The 20,586-nt window shown below is 31.1% G+C and overlaps 1 protein-coding gene across 5 annotated transcripts in view; it reads right to left on the minus strand.

Moving 5' to 3' along the window:
• The window catches only part of LOC143255895 (glutamine--fructose-6-phosphate aminotransferase [isomerizing] 2-like), an 81,162-nt gene that overhangs the window by 21,753 nt on the left and 38,823 nt on the right, over positions 1-20,586 (minus strand). For 3 of the 5 annotated variants that reach the window (XM_076512286.1, XM_076512285.1, XM_076512282.1), the window contains 7 exons: positions 14,509-14,598; positions 12,934-13,059; positions 12,178-12,236; positions 10,958-11,086; positions 10,355-10,416; positions 9,446-9,525; positions 452-475 (listed from right to left, as the gene is read on the minus strand). In XM_076512286.1, coding sequence (XP_076368401.1) covers positions 452-475; positions 9,446-9,525; positions 10,355-10,416; positions 10,958-11,086; positions 12,178-12,236; positions 12,934-13,059; positions 14,509-14,530 — 502 coding nt within the window. In that variant the 5' untranslated portion in view covers positions 14,531-14,598. The remainder of the gene's footprint in view (positions 1-451; positions 476-9,445; positions 9,526-10,354; positions 10,417-10,957; positions 11,087-12,177; positions 12,237-12,933; positions 13,060-14,508; positions 14,599-20,586) is intronic. The other 2 variants (XM_076512284.1, XM_076512283.1) reach the window with 2 other exon arrangements.

Below are 20,586 nucleotides of genomic sequence, written 5' to 3' on the forward strand. Positions count from 1 at the left end.
TATTTTGAATTATCTAAAATACGATCACTAGAACCTGTTTGTTAAAATCATTCCATTAAACAATATGTGGAGTCCTTAGATAATCATCATATTCAGTACAGTAAGTTATATATACTAATTATTGTGCGATTTCCTTAAATCATAACTTGGGTTTTGGGAGAATATATACAACTTATAACATCTATACAGAACATTTATGCCACAAACATTAATTAATAAAGAATATTTCCAAAAAAAAAGTTTCCTCATATTTAAAATTTTTATGTAACTAATGCATTAAAAACTACATAATTGCAACTATTCTTTTAACTAAACTTTGAACCTTTTAAATTGAATATGCATTTACACATTAGCATTTATAAAAACACTTCAAGCATGCAAGATGGATACATACTAAAATATTCAAAATGCAAAATTACTAATAACACGAAAAACTAAGGCTATTACAAACCTTTGGTTTTCTTGATTTCTAAGTCTGTAAAAATTCATGGCATAGAAGTTTGCAAAGAACACAAAAAAGTTAAAACATTTCCAAAACATATTTGCCAAAAATCATTAAAATTGAAACAACATGAAAATTTATAAAAGTCTTTGTAACAGACATTTAAAAAACGTATTATAAAAAATATATTTTTTCAAAATATTAAGCTTTTAACTAATAAGCATAAAAATAAAACTGTAATTATCATAGATTATAGTGAATTTCAGTAAAATACATTTATGTTCAATAATTATTAAAGAATTTCAGAATTACTGAGTGTTTCAACATGTGTTTTTATAAAAATGTTGTGAACATAGTGAATATCAGTAAAATACATTTATGTTCAATAATTATTAATGTATTCAGAATTACTGAGTGTTTCAACACGTGTTTTTATAGACATGTTATGAACCTTAATAAAGATCTGAAAATACTTGTAGGCTCTTCTTTTTTCTTTTTTAACTTCTGTACCAAAAATGTAAGATACCAAAGCTCATCAAACACACATTGCATTCTCTCATCAAAAATATTTTCAAATGAGTAACTAAATCTACAAATGAAACAAATATTTAAAAAAATATGCATAGTTCAAAAAGGTAAACAGTAGCACTAGTAACATGATAGCAAATTCAGATTACAAAATTCAGGGAAAATATTATTCAACTTTCTTATTAGTAAGATATAAAATGCATGTATATGGTGGCTTCTTAATTATTTTTATAATGTGAGGTATGGGAAAAAAAACCTACAGGATAATTTCTAATTAATTATTATAAAGGTCAGATCAAAATGTAGCCATATTTGATAAAATAAAAACAAAAGTAACTAATGCAAAATTAAGTACATAAAAAACATTATTTATGGTTAAAATATTTCAAACTGTGCACTTATTTACATTAAAACAAAATTGGTTTCAAATAATTTGTAAATAACAAATAAACTTATAGAAATACTTGATGGTAACTACCTTTATAAAATATTTGGACGTAAGGTAAGAACTCACCTTAAACTAATATATAAAACATTTTACTTTGTTTACTAATAAGTCATGTTACTTAAATTGTTTGTTGTTAAGTACAAAGATAAGCAATGGGGCATCTGCATTGCATCAGCCATGAGTTTCAATACCAAGTTTTTAGTACTACAAGTCTTCATATTTACCATGAGCCACTGGGAACTTGTATTACTTTTGAATGCACACCAACTGACACACTTTTTTACTATTATAAATCACTAACTAAGATAAAATTCTTAGCTCCAAAAAAACTCTAAGAGCTCATAACACCATGTGCTTTTTTTGTTTGTTTTTTATCAGGATCAAACTTTAGCTACCATGTGTATGTTACATAATATTACACTTGAATAACACATTTCTGTATCATTTCATGCTGTAAATCTTTCTTTTTAATTGAAAATAATGTCTTGAATAAAATCTTGTTAAATATTAATATTTGTTTAAGAACATGGGTTTTACTGTTTAAAACAGATAGAAAACATGCAAAGTAAACATACACACACTGAAGAGATAAAATGTTAAAGAACAGTGCAGCTGTAAGTATTATTTCCAGTGTTTTCATTTAGACATCAGGGTGCATGACATTACATTCATAATGTAATCACTGAATACCTACAAAATTTGGGATGGTATCAAGAATCTTGTAACTTCAACTATTATCTAGATATAGGTGCATCAGCATAAATATAAGTGATTAGCAAAGTATTTAATAACAAGTTACTAAAACATTTATTGAAAGTTTATTGATTGAGAATTCAGTGAAGTATTCAGTGTATGAAAAATTGAATAATTTTTGATAAAGAGGAGAGATTGGGGAACATTAATTAAGTTATATTTGTTACCAAATGAGTAAATATCTGTTAATAATTATCAGCATTATTAACATAGTTTCAGAAATTAAGTTAAAAAAAATTTGTTTGGGTACTTAGGCCTATAATTTGTGACAAAGTATATGTAGGTTGTAGTTAAAGTTACTGAAGAAATAAATTAATTCATTATTGTTTGTGGACTGGACTTTATATTATTTTCACTAAATAATTAAAAAAAAACAGTGAAAGAACATATTACCACAACTGTACTTTTACATAGTTTGAAACAATCTACTAACAAATTACACTTTCTGAAACAAAAATCAAATGGGTTACTTTTTTTATTACAAATTTAAAACCTATTCTTAAGAGACAAAAAATAATATTTCTTCATTGCTTTAGGTTAGAAACATTTACCTGTGTAGTCTGAAGAACAAGAGGAGAAGTGTCAAAAACAAACACAAAAGGAACATGCAAGAAAGAAAAATTTCACATTTCAGGTTATTACTATATACAGTAGTAGAAGTTCATTAGCTGAATGTTGTATTATTAAAAAGAAAAGACATACATATTTGTTAAAATCAAAACTAATTTTTAGTACCTTCTAGTCAACCTATACAGGAACATAAGAACTTAAAATAGAACAGGAAAAAATTAAGAATAATTAATTCATTAAAATTCTGATTCACTCAAGATTTTCATCTTGAAATGTTTCTAAAAAAATAATAAATAAATTAAATTGTCTTATTTAGATATACTTGTGCATAACAACAAATGTTATAGCTACATCTTACTCATTTTTTTTTCAAATAAAAGAAGTTGAATATTTTTAAAAATTGAAGTTAGGTCATCTTCCTACAAACTGTACATCATGATAAACTAAACTTAGTGTTTAAAACCACTTAGATTTCTCTAGAAAATACAATTTAAAATTTTGTATCTAGTACAAGGATTTAGAAACAATAAATTAAATCCTGTAAATGAGATAAGCTCAATTCAAATTGGTGCTAAAAAAATGTTACATGTACCAGTTTCAGGAGAGGCAAGAAGTTGTGTGTGAGGCCTTGCTCATATTTAAGAAGACAGAGCAAAAATACTGAAATTAATGAATAATTTTTTGGTCACAACTAACCTTGTGACCCCTGCCCCTATACAATTCTAATAAACAAACTTCAACTAAAAAAGCATGAAAATAAGATGTTGAATAATACATAATGCTTCAAAATTTAGTTCAATATATCTATACAGGACATAATACAATAATCTGTTGAAATTTATGATGAATCAACAACAAATACCAATTATATTTTCCACATAATATTTCATTAGTCGGAATACCTTAGATTCTATTTGTACTGTTTCATGTGTGATATGTTACTTTGTAAATAAAATTATAGATAGCAAACATCTGAAACATGCTTTTTTCTCATAATTATTTAGTCAGAAAACAAACTTTAAATCAGTGCACATAATATGTCAATTGAAACAGAGAATACATAAAATGTGATAACTAATCATGTATCATTTTTATGACAATAGACAGTTTTTACTGTCTAAAGTTTGAGTATTAAACTTAATTCATATACAACAGTATTATAGAATTTAACAAAAATTCCTTGTTCAATCACAAAGCCTTTACAACTGAGGGGCTAAGTACAGCTGCATCAATCACACCTGCCTAACACTGCACCTGACAAGTTTATTTCAAGCTAATTATTAACCCACAAATTATAATCAATTTAAAAAGGAAACTCATTAAATTTAACTCTTCATTTAAGTAGCAATAGACTAAATATTAAAAATTTCTACCTTATTCACATGTATAAAATTCCCTGTTTTAGCTTAATCAGGTCATAAATCATTACATCTATACCATCAGTATAGCTCACTAGTGAACCTGAAAATCCTCATTCAAGAGGAGTAATTACAAGCCCCTATTGCTATCACAAAGGAGGTTCAACAATTTATCCAGTCCTACCATACAGGGGCAATCTGATTAAAAAAAAATTTGGAAATGTTAAAAAAAACAAAAACGAGACTCTTATGCCACATAATATATCCCCAAGGGTTTTGAAGGAAGTTAGAATCATTAACTACTACTTTTTTTTGTCAATCCTTGAACAGTGAGCAGGTACCAGAGGATTGGAAGTCAGTTAATGTAGCTCTTCCTTTTGAGGAATGCAATAAAAATTGTCTCAATAATTACAAACCCATTAGTCTTACACCAGTTGCAGAAAAAAAAAATTAAGTCTGTTGAACAATATTTTGCAGATTCATTTAACAAAGTTTAGAATTTTATTGCATAGCCAACATGGTTTTACCAAGGGAAAATCTTGCCTTACAAATCTCTTGACATTCTTTTTAAAGGTTACTGCTTATGGAGATAATGGTAAGGGTGTAGATTTGGTGTAAATGAATTTTAAGAAAGCATCTGATGAGGTGCCACATAAAAGGGTTGTGAAGAAGATTATCTTTATAGTTACATGGGATAAGTTAGCTAATCAAATAGAAGAGTGGCTGGGTGTAAGAAAACAGAATTCTTACATATGGAATTCGGTCAAACTGGATTAATTTCACAAATTGGGTATCTCAGAGCTCCGTCTTAGGTCCTTTGCTCTTTTTGATTGATATCAATAACTAATGAAGAAATAGTTATATTATTTAAATCTGCAAGTGATATTAAGGTATTGGGTGTTGCTGACTGTGAATAGGATGCTGCTGCTTTGCAAAAGGATTTAGATCATTTAGTGAGCTGGGCAAATAAATGGCAGATGAGTTTTAATTATAACAAATGCAAAATAATGCATGTTAGTTATTATAATTTGGATAGAAATAACCTTAACTGCATCATGAAAGAAATGGATCTTGTTGTAATGGTCAATTTGTCTCTTAACCCTTTTGTGACTGGTTATGAGTCAAAGGCCATGTCATTGCATTTGTTGACTTGTTTTTACTGAACTACTATTTTATGAATTTATATCAATAAGTTTGGAATCAAAGTGCAGATTATAACTAAAACTTTAATATTATATGTGAGTTCATTTCTTTATTCAAAATTAAATATTAAAAAAACACACCTAAATATCGATTTTTGTGAGTCATGTGGTAAGTTGAATGCAGCACTGATTAAAATTAGATGTTTGTGATATCAAAATACTAAATCTATAGTTTCGTTTAAATTAGGAACTCAAATTACCAATATCAACAAGCTAGAATATAAAATAACAACAATATATATTTTTTTACTTTGCTGAGAGACAACTTATGTACTGAATCAAACACAGTGGCCTCATTCACCTCTTTCTAATTTTAGAAATGGTCTCTCAGATAAGCTTACTACAATATATGATATGCAAATAACCAACTGACAGCTCAGAATGTCCCCTACTGGTTTTCTCAGCCATTTTAATCTCAAAAAATGCTACAATGTTCTTTAAAACCAAAATTTCAAGAAGGTAGGTTGTGTCTTTAGTTTGCTCCAAGGTCCATACTTTTTTAAGACCTGAATACATCTTAGTTATTAAGCTTAATAAATTATAGTGGAATTCTATGGTATTCAGTGTAGTTATGATTTTTTGGTTATTCAACTGTTTATATAAAAATCTAAAAAAAAATTTTCTTCATAACCTCCATGTGTAAAATTTCAAAAGATTTAGCAACCTATGACTAGCAGCAAATGAGTTCAAAGGTCATAGCTAGAAGAAAAAACTGTTTGATTTACTTCTTTATTTGTTGTTCTATATTTTTAAAAAATCAAGTTTCATAACTTATTTCTAAATGGTAATAATCTATGTACATATATAATGTATAATAATTTAGATGTTATTGTATAATACAAAATACTAGTTTTAGAGGTTTTTTTTTTAAAACAGCTTTTAAAGATTACACAAATACTATTTGAAATTTTGGGGATAAAGAATAATTTTTAATCATAATATGAAATCACTTTGCACTTGTACTAGTGACCAATCACTCAATATTTTCACAAACAAATCTTAAGGAAAAATATTTCATTAAACAAAATCTGATTTTTTTGTTTATATAAAAAACATTTGTAACCTTTACTAAAATTCTGCCAAGCTTTGTCAAGGTACAGATACTATATCAAACATTATATTGTAAGTACTTAACGTATGCAAACATGTATACAAACATGCGTATATTGTACTGAGCCCATCGCCAAGGAGGTAAGCCATCCAAGCAGTGTGTTTTTACTGGTGGTAGGGCATATACTATTTTAGGTTGTATTTACAGAAATATTAAATACAAGTCTAAAGAGATTATAATTTCACTGTACCAGTTAGGTTACATTTGGAATATTTTTTTCAGTCTTGGGCTCCTTACCATAGAAAAAGACATCAAATTGTTGGAAAAGGTTCAAAGGACAGTTACAAGAATTGTGCCTTAGATGGGGGGATTATAATATGAGGAGAGGCTGAAATCTCTCAACTTGTTCTACCTTGAAAAAGGAAGAATTAGGGAAATCTGATTAAGGTGTATAAGATAGATAAAGTTGAGATATCAGATGTTTTTCCTTCTTTAAATCTATCTTTATATACACAATGCTGTACTAGTTTAGTTGAAACTAAACATTACAGTTTTGGTTTTATCAAAATGGGTATTATACTCTATGCAAACTTTTCATGTCATGTATATTCATGTGTGTGTGTGTTTTCTTATAGCAAAGCCACATTGGGCTGTCTGCTGAGCCCACCGAGGGAATCAAACCCCTGATTTTGGCGTTGTAAATCCGGAGACATACCACTGTAGTAGCAGGGGGATGTATATTCATTTTCAAAATTCAGTATTTATTCAAGCATTAATAGAATAAAATGTTTCATGGATTTTTTATCTGTATATTTTCATAACATTACTTCAGAACACACTTTAAGTTAAATTTAAGGGAATTTTATACAGGACAGTTTTGTATTATTATCCCCTACCTTTGTTACAAGATTTATCTTATACATGATATGTGCTAATAACTTCATTAATGGGGTAATGATTAATTAATATAATAAAGTTTTCTCTGAGAAGTGAACTGAAATTAAATGTTTTAGAAGACATCTCATAATGGCATTGGTTTATATATTCCAATTTGCCTTTTATATAAAACTTTACTGCTAGAAATTGTGATCCTGTGACTCCAAATACAATTTTGTATCATGTAAGATGTACAAAAACAGCAGCTTAAAACACTTTATACAGTAAGTTACATCTTTTTTTGGCTATCTTCAACAATATTTAAAATTCCAACATGCAGAGCTTAAGTTAAGATTATAAAACTTTAAAACTGCCAACTTTTTAGATAGTTTTTAAAGCTCGTGGGATTTCAGTTCATCTTGATGATCCTAAAGTGTTTGCTCTTTCTTAACCTGAAGACCTAGGAAAATTGAAATGTTGTTCTTTTCTTATCAGTAAAAATGTTAATACCTACCTATACCAGCCATTCTGAGATATAGCTTGCTCACTACATTGTACAAAATTGTGTTTTTAAATCTGACATACCCATTGACATTCTAAAGAGTTTTATTTATGTGGTACAACTAACTTTAAACCTATTTCATATCCTACAGAATTTCATTTTACTCATTAGTACTGAAGACTTTAAACCAATGGTATGCTAAAGAATTTCAATTTATTATATGGGATTGATTTTAAGTTTGTATTGGTGTTCTATAGGACTGATGGTCCTAAATTTATAAAATACAATGGTGTTCTTTAATATCTTATTCAGTCCTTCAGGAGTCTTATAGTATTTTACAAAACATAAGAGCTGATCACATCAAGAAATATGATTTTAAATTTGATATTTAATAAAAGACAAATAACAAGTCCACTTTAAAATTCCCAAAAATCTAATCTCTGGAATCTTACATGTGCAATTAAAATCATTAGAACAAAATACAGCTAAGTCAATTGTGTTGTAACTAATACAACACAAAAAACTGAAAAATAAATGTTACATGTACAGTTTAGTTCTATGCTATTTTCTACCTCACAAAATACAATTAACAAAAAAAAAAAGATACTGAACATGTTTATTTCATGACAAACAGTATAGCACTAGGTTAAACATGAATAATTTCTACCTCATTGTCATATAGAAAATGTCCTGATTATTAAACATAAAAAAAAATGTTTCTGATATAAAAAACATTACCATATAAATTCCATTTCAAAGTACTGTTTCATATACTATTCTTGTTACATAATGTATAAAAATGTATGTGTTTCACATACTACTGTGACAAACATATTCTATTGTTAATAAAAGCTAATTGTATTTATAACTTTTATTCAGTTAAGCCTGAGAAAGACTGCAACAAATAGCCACATTTTGGCTTATACAATTAATGTAACATACTCTCATGTATGTTATTTCACCATAGAACTAACTTACAAGTTTGAAGAGTATAAAAGTAATTTATCAAGATATTGTAAACACACAGAAACACTGAAGTAAATAGGGTTAGTCCTGAAAAGAAGAAAGACAGCAATTATATGCAAGTGAAAAGCTATCCATATTACAAATATACATCACCAACCTCATGATAATTACTACTGTAGTAGTAGTAGTTGTAATACAAAGGAAAAAAAAAAAGAGCACCAATTTTTATCATATTTTATCAATTTTACATTGTAATAAAAAAATTAACTTTGCAGTACAACAGGATAACAGCATCCAGGATTTAAGCCACAAGTCCCCAGTGTAAATATCTATCTTCCAAAAAATAATTTCTGATAACAATCATTCAAACAAATAAAGCTTGAAATCAATGCTAAGCAGCCCATCTATGTTAAAAGATTACCATACTGCAGATACAAAAATTTACACTAACACAAAAGGCTTACAAATGAGTACTTGTTTACCACAACAATTATAAAGCCCTACTTCACATAAAATCTTTAAAAAAAATAAAACTCTTTAAGAAACAGTAAAATTTTGCAGCATAGTACAGACTTATATTCCAAGTACATTTTCAGAAAGATACTATTTATTCATTTCCACTATTTATCTTTATCTCATATTTGTCTTTATTAAATCAAAACATCATGAATAATATTGTAATTAGCTATATATTTCAAAAAGTGCTTGAGATAATTATTTTGTAATTCAGTAAACAATTTTAAGCTTACCCTTGCTGAAAAGAACAGGAATGAAGTCACTTGCTAGACTGATTTTACTTTTAATTCCCACCAATAGAGGGCTACCACGCCTAAATCACAAATCACACAACTCAAATAATCCAAAGCACAAAACAAAAATGTTACTTTAAGTAACAAAAAATCAACTGCTATCACACAAAATTACACAGATTGTTTTATGTAGACCTAACATTCTACCTGTATATTACACAGTACTAACAATTTTTCCTTTACAGTTTTGTAAATCAATGACTACTTTACAAAACTAAAAAGATAAAATTCAAATGTAGTAAGTAATAAGTGAATCTCTAAACTTCCCTTAACTGTAGCTGTGCAGTTTCTTACTGCTCATCAGATATTTTATAAAACTTTACAACTCTAATATTTTAATTACTCACAAAGTTTATATTAATGAAGATATTAAATTATTCATTAGGTATTATATTAGGTGAGTTTTTCCTAGGATTGTAAGTGCAACTCAAAATAAAGAGATTAGAATGACGACTGTCACTGAAAGTCAGTTTCTGAAGTTAAATAAATATTTCTAATTATTAGAAAATTTTCGCTTATTCATCCTTCAAAAATCTTCTTGATGAAAAACCATTGAGATATTCTTTGATGTTTCAAATTTCTAATTGATATCTTGCCTGATTATAGTGATTTATAAACAATTACCATAAGTTTTTATGTTTTAAATGTTCCATTTAATTCTGGAAAGACAGTACTCACATTTACAAATATTGTTTCAATGCTCAAATCTGAAATTTACAATTTAAAAAATGGATCCTTTTAAAACTGCATGTACCCTTAAAATGAATGATTAATTTTTCATCAAAAACTCTATTACATTATAAATAAAGATATTTTTTAACATCTTTTCTACATAATTAAAGATCTCACCTTGATGCAATACATTGGCCTGGATATTTGGTACTCTTTAAAACCAATGCAAAGGCACCTTCCTAAAAATCAAATAATTTTTTTGATTAAACAATTTTAATATTTATTTTCTAGAGCAAATAAAGTACAAGTTCCCTACTTTAGTTGGTTTTTATTTTTAGGTAAAAAAAACTCAAAAGGATTGTGCAACTGAAGATTTCACTTTATTTTCATTATAGAATTTTTTTTTAAAATGTTACAATTTTAAAACGTTTTCTCACCAATATATGCAATGAACAGCCAACTTACAGGATCAAGAAGATATACTGGTATATGTTAAAAAAACACATACATCAAATGAAAAATAAATTTCTTTCCGGAACATAAAGAATAATTTACTAACATATCCCGTGTACTAGTATTTTGGTTTTATAATTAATAAAAATTATATGACAATATTTAGAGTAAGTTTTTCTTAATAATGATAACAAAAAAATTGAATAAACATGAGTGAAGTGTCTCCTTATTATTAGTAGTTGCAATGGACATGGTTTAAACCAACTTTAAAAGTTATGTGACTATCACAAAAAACAAACACAAATAAAACCAGTTATGCCTTCTTACCAGTTGCTGTATGACTTGTTCAACAAGCTCCCTGAATGATAAATGAGGATGATTATCATGTATGTGTTTGATTAACTTTGCTATGACCTCAGTATCTGTTTCTGATTCAAATTTGTATCCCTTTTTCAGCTGCAAGTTAAAAGAGCTTAAAATGAATGCAATCTTCTAAACAAGTAATTCAGAGTAATAAGATTAATGTTCAATTATTCCTTTCAATTTAATATTTTAGTTATTTAATTGATTCTCATTGAGTGACATACAGAAGAAGAAAAAAGTAATTTTAATGAAAAATACTGTATTGTTACCATTGCTGTAGTTTAAGTTGCTAAAAGTGTCTTACTAGTCAATGCTAAGAGTTTTGCTCTTTAGCTCAGTTAGTAAAGCACTTAGTATGTGATAGGTTTGGATTCAAATCTTAGATTAGAAAATATAAATGAAAAAAAAATTTAAGTACCACATAGATGCTAAATTAATTGCCATCCTACAACCTTGAAATTAAGCCTGAGAACAGGTCTTGCTTATGGAATGACACATCAATGGTAATTCTGTTTTTTTTTAAACATATTTCTTTGCCTAAGACATGTTAAATGTCAGGTGAATACTCTACCACCTGAACTAAAGAGCAACTCCCCTAGCAATTGCTAAAAACCACTTTTAAGAATGCAAGTTACTAGCAAGACAACATTTATGCTTCACTTTTAAAACAACCAGTAATAGTTTAAAATTTCTTTTTCATTACTATCCTAATCCTAACCATAAGCAGACTCATGACAGCAAATACATACTTGATCAAATTTTTTATCTATACAACTGCTTGTAGACCATTGTCTTCTTTCTATTTAGACTTTTTACTTTTTAAAAGTTATTTGTTTCCTTTACAGTTTAACTTGAAGAATAGGCACTCTTTAAGTAGTAGAAGTCTTTATTCTAATTAAATCAAACCAATTTAATGACTCAGAAGTCATTCTTCAAAACTTTGTGGCATTCTTCCATAGATATTTAGTTATTTTATATGAAGTTATGCTTTTAACTTAGAAGACATTGTATATAACATATTTTCATATTTTATAACTAACATAACTGTTATGCCTGTTAAATAGTTAACCATCACAGTGTACATACAAAAGACCTATATATATTTGATTATTTTGTAAATGTGAATCTAAACCATATGAAAGGAAAGGAATAAGTCATCCCTTTTTGTATGAAGTAAAACTTACCAGAAACTGTTTGATGTCACTGTAGTTAGTTATTATACCATTATGAACAACGACAAATTCTGAAACATCCAAAATAATCAAAATCAAACATCACTTGCAGTACAATGTGCATCAAAGTAAAGTTGTAATGATTGCAATCCATATAACCATAAATAAAAAAATTATTTACAACTTTAAAACCATATCTTATATGCCATGGGTACACATGCAACAAAATAACTAAGAAATCATATAAAGTGGATTTTTGTTTTGTTTTGTTAACCAGTGAGTAATCAATTGTTATACATCCTTCAGACCATAAAACAAATGTATGCTACATCCAATTACAGTGCTATGTACATAAAACTAATAGAAATAAATGAATACTATGATAAAAAGAAAAGACCTGTAATGACTTTAAGAAAAAAAACAAAACTTTAGAATACTTATGTGAATGAAAAAGCTTAATGTACCATAATCGAGCAGTAGATAATAAAAATACTTGAAACAAATACACAGGTGATAACTTGCTTTTCGAGTAATAACAACTTGTACTATAAATCTTATGGTTCAATAAATAGTTAGTCTGAGAGCATATTGACATGCACTCATTTTAAACAGATCAAATGCATCAGTAAGAATTCATGAAACAGAATTTTAAAAAGTAGATAAACAAGTGTTTCAATGCATCATTAAATCCAGTTTTTTATGCACATGCTACATTGAACAAACACAACTGAAGATTTTAATTTACGACTATTGAAAAACTCTTGTTACCATTTGTTTCATCTGATCGCTGAGGATGGCTGTTTAAGTCATTTGGGGCACCATGTGTTGCCCATCGGGTGTGAGCAATACCAACATGGGTGTTAAAGGATTCATAAAAATCAGGGTTTTCAAGACCTAAGAAATCAAATAAGGACAAGTAAACCCTACTGTTGTACCATTTACTGCCTATGGTTAACACAAAAAAGAAGAACTGATCAATACACAATCTTTACTGTGATATTTAATGTCTAAATAAGAAACTGGTTTTGTGCTTTAAAAGTTCTGGAATATTTATTTTTAAAGTAATTCCATTATTACGTTATTGGTTTTATTTTTTTTAATATCCACAGTAAAAAATATGTGCATAAAATATTAAAAGCAACACTAAAACCTTTTTAAAGTATGAAACGTGTGTGTGAGTATAAATATACAAACACATTTACACAGATTAAAGTCAAACTGAATTCCTATGACTATATAAATCTCAATAATGGCATACACATTTATATTACATTTACAGTATTAACAGTAAATAAACATAATGTTTTTAATAATTATGTTTTAAGTCCAGCAAGATGATGAAAATTTTTATACAAGTATTTAACTTTTGCAATAATGCTTTTATGCCCATTATATAGTTTTATTTAATTAAATAACAGCACTTTGATGTTTACTTTGAATTTATTGTTATTACAAATGTTTAAAAGTAAATGAAAAGCTTTTCACCTATCTCATAACTAAACCATGAATTTAATTTGGATTTTAATTTGAACAAGTTGTAAGACCTAAAATAATTTCACCAAATTTAGATTCTTTACAATTTTTGAAATAAAAATGAACATACCTACAACACTTAAAGCATAATATGTTGTGACACACTAGAAACAAGAGCTGAGCAATTAACATAATTAATTGGTATAATTGATTAATCAATGTAATTAATACTCATAGATAGAGTTGCATAAAATATTCAGTTAATCAAACTTATAAATAAATCCATTAATATCATGAAAACAACTAATCAGTATTTCCAAATATTACTATTTCCTACTATTCCAATTATCTAACAAAATTACAATTAAATCTATTAATGTCAAGAAAATTATCAACTAATCAGAATTAATTTTAAATTATTACTATTTTGGGCTATAACAACTATCCAATAACAAAAAATTGACATCATGATCTTATATTATTATTTTTGATTAATTCAAGTTTTTACAGCTTAAATAATATGTGTCCCACTTTATCAAAATAACCAACCAATCACAATATTTAAATTTTGTTTGTTGTTAAACAAAGAGCTATAGAATTGGCTGTCTTTGCTCTGATCATCATGGATATCAAAACCTGGTTTTTAGAGTTACAAGTTACTTTTTGTTTTGTATGAAAAAAATCATTGATCATGTTCTTTAACTATTTTATGAGAATAATTAATCAGTTGAATGTACTTAATAATGATACCAACAATTCATCAATTAGTAAATTCCCCTAATTGCTCAGTTTTACCACAAATATTTCCACAAATCTGAATTATCACAAGAAAGGTTTCAGACATTTTAACTGGTGTAATTATTGACTTACTCCAAACCTTGTCCTCCAGCATTTTGACTTTCCCACTCCTACGAATAATAGAGATTTTTTTACCCTCGGCATCATCATCAACAGCAACACCTTAAAAATAGAAACAAAATTCAGTAGCTAGCTACAATAAATGTACACTCCACACTCATTAATCCTTCTGTGCTTGGCATAAATAACTTAACTACGAAGTTTCATTTTCAGAAGCAAAAATGAACAAGTATAACTTGTGCTTAGGAAACACTTGTATCCCCACTAATGTTAGTGTTAAAAATTTACATTTGATGATGGTACCTACTCACAAGACTATTGTGTATTTTCTAGGTATCAATGAGATTTTGACATTCCCATTAACCAATGACCTTCAAAAGTTAATCACTTGGTTGGTTGATCAGTTTGGTGTTTTATGCTGCAAAGTAACTAGGCTATCTGCACCAAACATCCACTAAAAAGTTAAACTTAAAGTAAAATTATTAAAATTCATAAAAAGGAATCAAGGTAAAACAATATAAAGTTTAATTTTTAAATTAAAAACTTAAATAGTGTTAAATCCAATTTTTATATCTAGTTTACAGCAGTAGGAGAGAAACTGCAGTAATACAAGTTGTGAAGGTCTTTCTGTAGCATAATTTTAATTATCATAACTCACCAGGTAGGTTCGAACATCAGCGTTAGTCACCTGAAGTTGGCATTTCCAGTCCTGGTTTTAAGTTATTTGACGTAAAGGCCATTTTCTAATTTCATACAGAACTAGTTGTATTTTAATTCATAAAAAGGAATCATATTAAAAAAGATCTAATTTATAAATTAAAAACTTAAATAGCATTAAAAAGGTCGATGGACTTTAAAAAACTAAAAATATTTGTAAGGTGGACAGTGTCACCATCACAAATGACACTGTCCAATGTTATGGATAAACCTTGGGACAAAACATGTTTAAAATGGTGCCATCGTTGAGAGTCATAATGACGCTAAGACAGTAAAATGTGGCTTATTGTAACCTGAGTGTCACACAGACAACACATTGGTGCATCAGTCCCAGATAAAAGAAAACGATGAGTCAAAAGCTGTGACCTATGCATAGTCTAGTTAGGACAACTATCTCTTTCCCATCCTTAAAGAAGCAAAATGGCCAAATTTCAATAAAAAGTTTTATTTGGAAAGCTTGCTTTCACGTCACTCACTCCAAGTCAACAGACAACTGGTACGGAGCCAAGCTTTGAATACAGGACCATAGTGATAGTGCCAGAGCAGACAGACTTAGCTGTGGTGTCGGCGAGCTTGTTCCCGCGATTACCAAAGTGGCCTGGTATCTAGAAGAACTGGATAGAAGTAGATGTTAAAAAGAAATGGACCAGTCAGTTTTGGATAACTGAGAGAACAGAGTGAGAGCTGATGTGAAGCGATTCCAGGATCAGTAGAGAACTAAGCAAGTCAGTATAAATAGTGCACTTTGAGTACTGCTTAGCTTCTATGTGATCCAGGGCAAGAGAAATGGCATACAATTCAGTACCGAATACAATAAATGTAGAGGGGATTCTGAGCACAACATCAAACCACAACAAACCATAGCAGAGCCCACAGAGTCACCTGATTTTAAACCATCCATATAAAGAGGAATGGAAAGATGTTCAACAAATAAAAGATGGTACTTCCAATCAGGAGTATCTGCTTTTCTCAGATGACTTAAAGAAATGGCACATTTGGGGATTGTAATAAGCCATAGTGGGATGGGCTGATCAGTGGACACAGCAATGTTGTCCAAGGACAGACCCAATTCATACAACTGCACCTAGATATGAAGGTCAAAAGGAACAGTGACAGATCATCTGTTCCAAAAAAGCATGGTTTACTGAGAAAGGAAAACACAATTCCAGGTGGAATGCTGTGGTAAGGATCAAAGTTTCAAAGCATACAGTAAAGACAGCTGCAAACAGTGGAGGTGTAGAATAGGTTCATGAGACTGCATGTATAAGCTCTGGACTTGGGAAGTGTGGAAAGCCTCAGTGCAGAGCCAAAGTCCCTGATAATGAATGGGGTCCAGCATTTTTAAGGCCAAGGTCCTGGCACAGCAATAGACCAGTGACCCATAGTCAAGTTTTGATCAAATAAGAGCATCATATATCTTTAGCATAGAACATCGATTTGCTCCCCATGTGGTAAAAAAGAGGACACGAAGGATGTTCAGTGCTCTTGTACATTTGACTCGTAGGTGCTAGATGTGTGGTACAAAGGTCAACTTGCAGTCAAAGATAAGCTCCAAGAACTTTGTCTCAGGAACTACAGGTAGAACAACTTCACCAACATGAAGTTCAGAGTAAGGGTGAATACCCTGTTGGCAAAAAAAGTGTATGCAAATAGTTTTAGAGAGAGAGAGAAAGTAAAACCATTTGCTGTGGTCCACCTCAGTAAATAATTGAGGGCAGTCTATAGCTGCTGCTCAATATACCTCATGTTCGACGATAGACATGAAATTCTAAAGTCGTTGACATAGAGCCTGTTTGCAAGAGTAAGAGAGAATTGTTCAGTGATGGCATCAATCTTTATACTGAAAAGTGTGACACTCAAAACACAGCCCTGAGGGACTCCAAGTTCCTGTAGAAAAGAATGGGAAAGTGTTGAACCCACATGAACTGGAAATCACCAGTCCTTTAAAAAATTCAATAAAAATGGGCAAATGATTACGTAACCCATATAAGTGGAGGTCTCACAAAATGCCATACCTCCATGCAGTATCATAAGTCTTCTCAAGATCAGAATATAGATGCAAGATGTTGTCATTTGAGAAAGACTGCTCTGATTGATGTTTCAAGTTGAATCAGGTGGTCCATGGTGGAGCTCTGTCCTCAGAACCCATGCAGGGTGAGCAAGAGGAGATTGTTTGATTCAGGGAACCAAACAAGATGAGCATTAACCATCCTCTCTGAGGTCTTACAGAGACAGTTCATCAAAACAATTGGATGGTAGTTTGAAGGAATCTTGAGATCCTTCTCAGGCTTAGAGAAAGGTGAGACAATAGCTTGGTGCCAGGCAACAGGAAAAACATTCGCTTCCAGATCTGGTTAAAAACAATCAGAAGAAAAGCAAGAGAAGCAGGAGATAGATGGTGCAGCATCTTGTAGTGTATATCATCAGGTCCAACAATTGAAGGGCCAGTTTGAGTTCCACCATTGTAAAGGGGCAATTATAGTCATAAAGACAATCAGGTTGAAAGGAAAGAGGTGATCGCTCTACCTGAGTCTTGATGGCTAAAAAGGTGGAGGATGAAGCAGAAGTGCTAGATACCCAGTATAAGCTTTCACTGAGAGTATGCTCCACGTATCAGCTACTTCCTGGCCATCAGAGAGCAAGATTGAGAGAGGGACAGAATTATATTGACCACTGATCTTTTGAACATTGTCCCATATGACTTTGGAAGTGGTGGTAGAAGAGATGCTGGTCATGAACTTAATGCAAGATTCCTTCTGGCTTTGACATCTTACCTGCCGAGCATATGCACAGGCCTGCTGGAAAGAAATGTGGTTCGAGAGTGTAAAATATCTATGGAAAATATCTCAGGTTTGTTTTTGAGCCATCTGTGCCATGTAGCAAGCAGGATTCCACCACAGACAAAAATATCATGGAAAACATGTCAAGGTTTTAGAAATACATTAAGCAGCTCCCTGTATAATACAGTCAGTCACTGCTGTCATGCAGTCATCTATTGATGACTTACAGATGATGGCAGGATCAAGCTCTGTGAGAGCAGTGAAAGAGGGTCAGTTGGCTTGATCCAGCTTCCACTGGGGAACGTGAGTTGGGTGGCATCAACCATGGCCAGTCTTTCTCAAAATTATAGGAAAATGATCACTGCCTCATGGGTTATTGCCAACCCTCCCTGAAAAGTGGGAGAATAGTGAAGGGGAGCAAATTGAGAGATCAATAGCAGTAAAGGACTGACTAGATGCATAAAAATAAGTGTAAGAACTAGTACTGAAAAGAAAAAGGTTGTGATCTGAGAACATACCCTCTACTGAGCAAACCCTCCCATCAATATCAGTATTTTCCCAAAGGAGATTATGTCCATTAAAGTCCCCCAGGATTAACAAAGAAAATGGCAACTGTTCAATGAAAGCATCAAGGTCTCTTCAGGAGACAGGTAGAGAAAACAAACAGTGATGGTACAACCCAATGAAACACAGATAGCTACAGCCTACAAGGGTGTGTCGAGCAGCAAAGAAAGGGTAGCTACATGCTGATCAGCCAATAGTGCCACCCCTCCATGCACTCATCCATCACACAATCTGTCACTTTTGTACAAAGAAAACTACCAAAAGGTGACTGTATCGGCAGGTTTCAGAAATGTTTCCTGTAAGGAAAGACATACAAGATGGTAGGAAGCAATCAGTGCTTTTATGTCATCCAGATTAGAACGTAAACCTGAACAGTTCCATTGTATTGAAGTGGCCATTTTATTTATGTGCAGGCAACTTGGGTGAAGAGCCCTTCTACTTTTGACCACATCTTTTTTCTTTATTTGAGGGAGGTCTGTCAACGTCCATGGATCCTGCCCTGGATTGATTGGGCAGATCTCTGTAATTGGAAGAGGATTCCATGGACTGAAAATGTAAATAAATCATAGTTTTGCATCTTAGGATGAGAGAAGATTTAATCAAGGAAATAGCTGTTCCCAGAACCAAAGAAGTGGATCTTGGGGTTTGCTGGAATGAATGGGTGTTGATGTTGATTCAACAACTTTTTTAACTATGGAGGTCAAAAGACTTTTCATATGGTTTGAGAATGATTCTGTTTGGAGGCATGGAGAGATCCATCCGCACTCCCACTGAAGTAGTCGAATGAAGTGCTGCAGCACACATCCGAGATGAAGTGGTGGACAGTAACTTTTGAGACTTAGGGTAAGTAAGGTTTTGAATAATTTTCAAACACTGCACCTCTTTTTCTTCCAACCACTTAGGGCAAGAATGAAAGTAGGATGGGTAAGAGCCATTGCAATCAGTGCAATCAGGGTCTGTTTCACAGGTCATAGGCATCATGGTCCTTGCCACCTCAACAAGCACACATCAAGAAACCACAACATGATGTCTTTGAGTGATCGAACTGCTAACACTGGAAATATCTGAAAGGGTTTGGAATATATGGCCATACATTGCAATTAAGATAACCTGCCTTGATGGTAGCAAGTGGACGTGGTAATATAAATGTTAAAATGAAGACATTGGTTGGCATCATAATTCCATCTTTGTGAGTGGAGATATGCCTCACTGCAGAAACTCCTTGGGTGGAGAAACCAGTGAGAATCTCTGACTCAGGAATGTTCTTCAAATTCCTCTTAATAATAATTCATTGTCACAAATTCAAAGTAGCATAGGGAGTAACCTCAATGGCTATATCTCCAATTGCTTTTGAATGTAAGAGAAGTTAATTGTGTTTAGATATGGATTTTTCCACCAATATGTTACCAGAGCAAAGCTTTTCAACTCACTTTGGCTTTGGAGAGCCAGCAAGCCCCTCTAGTTCCTTCATAATAACAGAAGGAGACATTTGCCCTCAATGTTTGTCTGAAAAAAAAATGTAAAATAAGAAAATGAAATACAGGTGTTACAGATGTTGAAGATTGCTACTCAAAATCTTCAAGATGTGTTTGTTTACTTATGGACTTTTTTTCACTGTTTTATTTGGGGAATCTATAATAAAGAAAAAATGTTTTGGTACCCACAGGGGATGCACTATAGTGCCAAACAAGGATGCTGCAGCAATGCCAGGGTTTTGTGAGTACTATACCCAAACACCAGCATCAGATACAATGTCCACAACACCTGTTGAGAACATCCAACACTGGTACTTGGTTGACCCTAGCTCAAGTAGACCAGCTGATTGACCCTAGTAAGGCCACCCCAAGGTTGTCCATCTACAGGGATTCAAGGCCAAAGTGGTGTGTCAGGGTTGGACCCCTCAACCACTAGGATCCTATCCTCCCCTTCACAGGCCACCACACACAGCAAACACATGGGTGGATGTTTAGGTCCCAGAGGAGGTAAACTGAAAACTGAAAAAACAGAACCTTCTCTGTAAGGTCCCCTC

Source organism: Tachypleus tridentatus, chromosome 7 (assembly GCF_004210375.1).
Source record: "Tachypleus tridentatus isolate NWPU-2018 chromosome 7, ASM421037v1, whole genome shotgun sequence".
NCBI classification, from domain to species: domain Eukaryota; kingdom Metazoa; phylum Arthropoda; class Merostomata; order Xiphosura; family Limulidae; genus Tachypleus; species Tachypleus tridentatus.